This window comes from Triticum dicoccoides, chromosome 7A (assembly GCF_002162155.2).
Source record: "Triticum dicoccoides isolate Atlit2015 ecotype Zavitan chromosome 7A, WEW_v2.0, whole genome shotgun sequence".
Taxonomy (NCBI): Eukaryota; Viridiplantae; Streptophyta; class Magnoliopsida; order Poales; family Poaceae; genus Triticum; species Triticum dicoccoides.
In genome coordinates, this window is record NC_041392.1 from 136,687,923 (window position 1) to 136,695,356 (window position 7,434).

Sequence of the window (7,434 nt, forward strand, 5' to 3'; positions counted from 1 at the left end):
ATGTCATTGTTGATGGAAAAAATATCTTCACATATTGGCATTACATGGGGGAACAAAAGTAAATTATTGGTGTAAATGATACAATGCACAGGCCCCGCGCATACACACATTGAATAAATCATTACATACTTTATGATCTTAAAAAATGTGGTTGTATCCCGCATCCAGGATGCACATGCGCTCATCGACCACGTCTCGTAAAAATTGTAGCAACTGAAGCCTCCCCCACCTATGAGGTAACTTCCAAAGGGAGGAACAACCTATAGTTCAATTAGTAGAGAATCATAGTGTTCAATGTTGTTGAAATTCAAGTTGTAATCCTTTTGGAAATTCAAGTTGTAACTGAAGCCGCTATTGGAATAGACCGGATAGGGAAGTCCCCTCCTCATCAAAATGAAACAAACCGGTAAAGACGCACCATTGCTTTGGATACCGTGGGAATAGAATTTGTCTTACAGGTTGTTGAAGGCAGTGATGTCATTGTTGATGTAAAAAATAATATCTTGACATATTGGCATTACATGGGAAAACAAAAGTAAATTATTGGTGAAAATGATACAGTGCACATGCCCCGTGCATACACACATTGAATAAATCATTACATACTTTATAAAATCAAGCACATCACTAATTCAAGTCGAGTGGGTGAACTACTCGGCATTCGAGCCGCCTTCAAGGAAAGGATAATCTGTGTAGCCAATGACAGGATCTTGCGTGTAGAAAGTGTTACGGTCGTACTTGTTCAGTGGTGAGTCGAGCTCGAATCTCTTTGGCAAATCTGGATTAGCTAGAAAGATCCTCCCATAAGCAACGAGATCAGCATAGCCGTCGGCCACCACTTTGTTGCCTTCCTCTCGATCATACCCTCCAGCGGCAATGAAAGTGCCGTTGAATGCTTTCCTGAATGGCAGAAGCCCGTGGGGTATTTGTCTGCGACCATCCACAATTGCCATCCGGGGTTCTACCATGTGGCAATAGACAAACCCTTGATGCTTGTTGAGCTGTTGTACCATGTACATCCCAAGTGCATGTGGGTCCGAGTCGAAGCAGTCCATGTAGTCCACGAATGGAGACAACCTGATGCCTACGCGATCCGCACCAATCTCATGGACTATAGCATCAATTACCTCCACCGCAAAGCGGCACCGGTTCTCGAGGCTGCCACCGTACTCGTCGGTGCGATCATTAGAGCTGTCTTTCATGAACTGCTCCAATAGGTACCCGTGTGCCCCGTGGATCTCCACGCCGTCGAACCCCGCCTCGACGGCATTCCGGGCAGCACGTCTGAAGTCATCGACAATCAGCGGTATCTCGTCCGTTTGAAGCTGTCGGGGCTTGGAGTAGACCATGCCGGACTCAGCATCAGGTGTTATCTGCTTGTCAGTGCTGGAGATCGGCGCCTGTCCATCTGGCTGGAAATCTGGTTTGTTCGAATATAAACAGAGAGCAAGATAAGTAACAATTAATCAATCGGTGGGATCAAATAGGTTACCAACACAAAAAAACATGGATGCCTAAATGCCTAATTGCTTAGGAAAGGATCAAGTAAATCTCAGAGCGGATGATAGTGACAACAAATAAATCTCAGAGCGGTAGTACAGTTTATCAACAGAAAATAGCATGGATTCTTCTCTCTCAGAAAAATAGCATGTCCGGATTCCCAACTTACCGTTGGTGGAGACCCTTCCGACGTGCCAGATCTGGCAGAAGAAGAGAGCGCCCTTGCGGTGGACGGCGTCGACGATGGGCTTCCAGGCGTCGACCTGCTGCTGCGTCCAGATGCCGGGGGTCTCCGGGTACCCCTGCGCGGTGGCGGAGACGCCGGTGGCCTCGGCGATGAGCAGGCCGCCCTTGGTGGCCCGCTGCGAGTAGTAGGCCGCGGCGTGCGGCTGCGGGACGTTGGCGTAGGAGCGGCAGCGCGTGAGCGGCGCGAGCACCACCCGGTGGGAGAGCTCGAACCGGCCCATCCTGTGCGGCGTCAGCAGCGGGATCGCCTCCTTGGCCACCATCTTGCTCGCCGTGAACTGGATGCTACGCAAATTGCAAAGGAATCTGTAAAAATCTTGCTCTGTTTCTTGCTTCTGAGCTCTGTTTCTGTATGTCTGTGGCTGAATCAGGATGAGGGCCTGGCTGTGTATTTATAGGTGCTGGTGATTGGACCCCTCCCGTGTGGCCGTGTGGCGTTGTCGTCTTTGTTTGACCAGCCGGTCTGTTCCCGTTTCCCTGAACTTGCCACTCTCTCCGTCAGCGTATGCGTGTGTGTGAACCACGGAGCATGAGCGAGATGCATTGTATGTGGTCGTGTTCCGTTTGCGCACTAATCAAATGTGTGGTTATCGATCCTAGTAGTCGGTGTCAATGCTGGTTCATCAGCAGGTATCCTGGACTAGAGGCTTTTGTTAGCGTGCACTTCACGAAAATGAAATCTCATGCATAGCACAATGACGTTTTTCTAGATCATTTAATTAAGAAGGTGATTTCAGGTCGACATATATGCAATGGTGGAGTTTTTTAGACTATCACGGGTTATATTACCCCATGCAGCCGCTATCCAGTTTCTTTCGCGAAAATAAAACGAAAATAACGGTTTATACAATAGTTATGTAGTAGTATAAGATAAAATGTTCTTTTTCTTCCTGAAACGACTCCCACGGGATTAGGTTTCTTCCTCCTCATGTCGGCACAGTCGTCAGTCCGTCTCACATCCGATGGTCTTTGGACCGTGGAGGTGCGTCCATGTTTGATTCCCGCCCCGATGGTATGTCTAGCATATCTTTGAAGAGTGTGTGGAGGTGTGTCTTTGTCGCATATCATGAGATTCTGTCGGTTCTGGTCTCCGGTGATCCAGTCTTTGTTCGTGTGTTTACATATTTGATCCTTTCGCACTATAAATTTCTTCATCGATGATGGTTGGTCTAGTGTGTTGGTCCTGTAAAGTCTTAGCACGGCGATGATTGCTCTATAGACCCGTTGCAATTTTTGTAACATATGATTTTCTCTGTACTGTCATGATTTATTATGAATAGGTTGAAAATTTCCTTTATAAACAAAGTATATGAAGATTACTTCAAAATTCTGATTACCTGCAGTAATTCTTTTCCCAATCAATTCGTGCAATTTGTTTTTCCTTTTTTGCATATACTTCCTCCGTTCGGAATTATTTGTCTCGGAAATAGACGTATCTAGAACTAGAATATATCTAAATACATCCGTTTCTACGACCAGTAATTCCGAACGGAGGGAGTAGAAAACCGAACGGTCACTTTTGCCCCAGGTGCCGATAGGAAGAAGACACGGGAAGGTTCTCTCGCATTCCCATCCGTTGAGTGCTACCGCAAGTGCTTACGCCGCGCCAACGTCACTGCAGACGTGGGCTCCCTATCACTGCTCCCGTCGTGCGGTGCCGTGTGTGTGCACGTGTGTGTCCTCCTTGCAGAAAACATACGAGTCGGTGCCTCGAACTAGCGCGCATGCGGATCGTAGCTGGTCCGTCCAGGCTCCTTGCCGCTCGCCACGGCCGCGCTGCTCCGGTGCCTCTCGACGTGATCCCACCTCTGCAGCGACGCGTACAGGTTGGACAGCCCGTACGCGGCGCCGTCGCGGCCGTCCAGCTCCGCGATCCGCCCCGCCGCCCACTCGCTCGCCGCGACGCCGTCCCCCGAGCCGCGCGCGTGGAGCAGCAGGCACCCCAGGACCTTGGCGTTGGGGCGGACGGGCATCGTCCGCACGAGCCGCACGGCCTCGCCGAGCAGCCCCGCGCGGCACAGCAGGTCCACCATGCAGCCGTAGTGCTCCGCCCCGGGAGCCACCCCGTGGGCCGGCAGCATCTCGCCGAAGAGCGCCCGGCCCTCGGCCACCAGGCCCGAGTGGCTGCACGCCGACAGGAGCGCCACGAACGTCACCGAGTCCGGCTTCACCTCGTTGTTCTTCTTGCTCGCCTCGACCATGTCGCGGAACGCCCTGACGGCGTCCTCGCCGCGGCCGTTCCTGCCCAGCCCCGCGATCACCGTGTTCCAGCAGAAGAGGTTGGGCGCGCCGGGCGGCATGGCGCTGAAGACCTCGAGCGCGCGGTCCACGCTCCCGCACTTGAAGTACATGTCCATGAGGGCGTTGCTCAGCACGGCGTCGGGGCTCGTCCCCAGCAGCTGCCGGGCGGAGAGATGGACCGCCCGGCCAAAGCCGAAGTCCCCCACCTGCGTGCAAGCCGTCACCACGGTGGCAATGGTGACCGCGGTGGGCCTCGGCGTCTCCTGATCCCCCTCCTGCGTCAGCCGGCGGAACATCGCGATGGCGGCGGCTGGGTCTCCCCGGCGCAAGTACCCGGCCATCATCGTGTTATAGGTGACGACGTCCCGCAGTGATGAGCCCATCCGGTCGAACAGCTCCCGTGCAGCGTCCATCCGCCCGGCCTTGCAGTACCCGTCGACCATGGCGTTCCACGACACGACGCTGCTCGTCGCCGCGCGCAGGCTCACCTCGAAGACTGCCCTGGCGGAGGCGAGGTCGCCGGCCCTGCAGTAGCACGTGAGCAGGGTGTTCCACGACGCGGGGGTCCTGTCCGGCTCCGGCATTCGGTCGAACAGCCTCCGCGCGTCATCCGCCCTACCCGAGGCGCCGAGCGCGGCCAGCATGGCGTTGAAGGCGACCGCGTCCCTGCGCGGCATCTCGTCGAACAGCCGCTGGGCCGGAGCCAGGAGGCCGTGCTTGCCGTAGCGGACGAGCAAGGCGGTCGCCAGCACGACGTCGGAGGCGAGGCCGAGCTTGCAGACGAGGCAGTGGAGGGCCTGCTCTTCGCGGCGGCCGCGGCATCCCGTGACCGCGCGCAGGACGGCGGCGCGGCCGCGCGGGAGCGTCCTCGGCTGCATCTGCCGTGTCTTCTCTCCCAGGAAACTGAATTTCCATTAGCCGCCCTCTGAATTCACAGTGAACTTGAGCGCAAGTCGGAATTCTCAGGTTCTTGTTTCACAAAAAAAAAAAAACTCAGGTTGACACTCAAGCACTTGGCAGGCGGCTTCGGTTTGTGCAACGAGTTCTTGTCAAATTCGGCATTGTGAAAAATTACGCACCTAAATGCTTTCGTGACTTTGCATTGATCCATTGCAATCGTCAAAGACACTACTTCATGTAAACACAATTGGGTAGCCCACTCCCCACTTTAGATATCTTATGTCGCATTGCTTATTCCTTACCACATGACACTAGTCTTTTATCATTTTATCTCGTAGTCGAACGGAGGCGATGGCATCAAGCGGGTTGTGGTCGTCAAACTTGATATTTGATACAATGACACCTAGTATGGTTGAACCTTTAACAAGTGCTCATGAGCGTTCGCGAGCGTCTAGCACAATTATCGAAATCCTTATTTTCAAAATAGACATTATAAAAATAAATAAAACCTGAGGTAACCCAATCTCCATTTCTTTGTAGTTTTCTATTATAAAACCAAACTAGTGATAAAATAAGAAACAAAAAGACTCAATTGCAAGATTTAAAGATATACCTTCAAGCACTCACCTCCCCGACAACGGCGCCAGAAAAGAGCTTCATGTCTACTACGCAATTTTATTCTTGTAGACACGTGTTGGCCCTCAAAGCGCATAATTTTATAGGACAGTAGGAATTTTTCTTCAAGTGGATGACCTAAGCTTTATCAATCCGTGAGAGGCGCAGGCTGAAGATAGTCTCTCTCAAACAACCCTGTAACCAAATAATAAAAAGTCTTTTGTGTCCCCAACACACCAAATACAATAATAATTTGTATAGGTGCACTAATTCGGTGAAGAGACGGTGATACAAGTGTAGTATGGATAATAGATATTGGTTTTTGTAATAAGAACAATAAAAAACAACAAGATAGCAATTGATAAAACGGAGCACAAACGGTATTGCAATGATTGAAAATGAGGCCTGGGGTCCGTACTTTCGCTAGTGTAATGTCTCAACAATGCTAATACAATTGGATCACATAACCATCCCCAACGTGCAACAAAAAATCACTCCAAAGTTCTTATCTAGCGGAGAACATAAGAAGAAATTATTTGTAGCTATTCTTTCTGATCTATCTATCCAAGAGTTCATACTAAAATAACACCAAGTTATTGTTTTCGATCGATCTATCAAGAATTCATACTAAAATAACACTTAATTATTATTTCCGATCGATCTATCAAGAGTTCGTACTAAAATAATACCAAAGCAAATTCAGATTCATAATACTCATTCCAACACAAAGAACCTCAAAGAGTGCTTCAAGATTTCTACCGGAGAAACAAAGACGAGAACGTGCATCAACCGCTATGCATAGATTACCCCAATGTCACCTCAGGAATGCACGAGTTGAGTGCCAAAATATATATCAAGTGAACCAAAAAAATACCCCATTGTCACCACGGGTATTCATATGCAAGACATATATTAAGTGCTCTCAAATCCATAAAGGTATTCAATCCGATAAACCAAAATCTCAAAGGAAAAACTCAATTCATCATGACAAGATAGAGAGGGGTGAACACCATATGATCCAACTATATTAACAAAGCCCCCGATACATCAGGATCGTGCCATCAAGAACACGAGAGAGAGAGAGAGAGAGAGAGAGAGAGAGAGAGATTAAACACATAGCTACTGGTACAAACCCTCAGCCCCGAGGGTGGACTACTCCCTCCTCATCACGGTGGCCGCCGGGATGATGAAGATGGCCACCGGTGATGATTCCCCCCTCCGGCAGGGTGCCGGAACCGGATCTAGATTGGTTTATCATGGCTACAGAGGCTTGCATGGTGAAACTTATAATCTAGGGTAACCCCGAGGGTTTTTGAAATATTTGACGATTTATAGGGTGAAGAGGGGGTGCGGAAGGCCACCAAGGTGGGCACAACCCACCTGGGCACGCCTGGTTGGGTTGTGCCCCCCTCGGGGCACCCCTCAGGTGTTTCTCTGGCCCCCTGGATGTCTTCTGGTCCAAAAAAATCTCCAAAAAGTTTCGTTGCATTTGGACCCCATTTGATATTGATTTTCCGATATAAAAAACAAGCAAAATACAACAACTGGCAATGGGCACTATGTGAATAGGTTAGTCCCAAAAATGATATAGTGTTGCTATAAAATGATTGTAAAACATCCAAGAATGATAATATATTAGCATGAATACTTCATAAATTATAGATACGTTGGAGACGTATCAGCATCCCCAAGCTTAATTCCTACTCGTCATCGAGTAGGTAAATGATAAAAGAAATAATTTATGAAGTGTGAATGCTACCAAAGTACAAAAGTTTGATCAATGACAATTTCAATCACTTTTCCTAGCATCATAACAACAATTATTTCTTATAAAACTTCTCATATTAAAATAGCAACCAATTCACATGTTAAGGTTCGAACAATGAATTCTCTTGAAACTCAACAACCTATGTTCTCAGTCACCAAGCAATT

At 49.3% G+C, this 7,434-nt stretch overlaps 2 protein-coding genes across 2 annotated transcripts; both read right to left on the minus strand.

The window, feature by feature from the left end:
• Nucleotides 1-459: 459 nt before the first annotated feature.
• LOC119331382 (12-oxophytodienoate reductase 1) lies at nt 460-2,099 on the minus strand. Its single transcript, XM_037604540.1, has 2 exons — nt 1,670-2,099; nt 460-1,420 (listed from the first exon to the last, which is right to left on the minus strand). The coding sequence occupies exons 1-2, from the start codon at nt 2,007-2,009 to the stop codon at nt 651-653; spliced, it is 1,110 nt and encodes a 369-aa protein (XP_037460437.1). The 5' UTR covers nt 2,010-2,099; the 3' UTR covers nt 460-650.
• Nucleotides 2,100-3,109: 1,010 nt separating this feature from the next.
• Nucleotides 3,110-5,155, minus strand: LOC119331621 (pentatricopeptide repeat-containing protein At3g29230-like). The gene has a single exon (XM_037604786.1). The coding sequence runs from the start codon at nt 4,863-4,865 to the stop codon at nt 3,462-3,464; it is 1,404 nt and encodes a 467-aa protein (XP_037460683.1). The 5' UTR covers nt 4,866-5,155; the 3' UTR covers nt 3,110-3,461.
• Nucleotides 5,156-7,434: the final 2,279 nt, after the last annotated feature.

Coding starts and splice junctions, on each gene's coding strand:
- LOC119331621 (XM_037604786.1), bottom strand. CDS start 4,865: ATGCAGCCGAGGACGCTCCCGCGCGGCCGCGCCGCCGTCCTGCGCGCG.
- LOC119331382 (XM_037604540.1), bottom strand. CDS start 2,009: ATGGTGGCCAAGGAGGCGATCCCGCTGCTGACGCCGCACAGGATGGGC. Junction 1,421..1,669: donor CGGAAGGGTCTCCACCAACG/GTAAGTTGGGAA, acceptor CGAACAAACCAG/ATTTCCAGCCAGATGGACAG.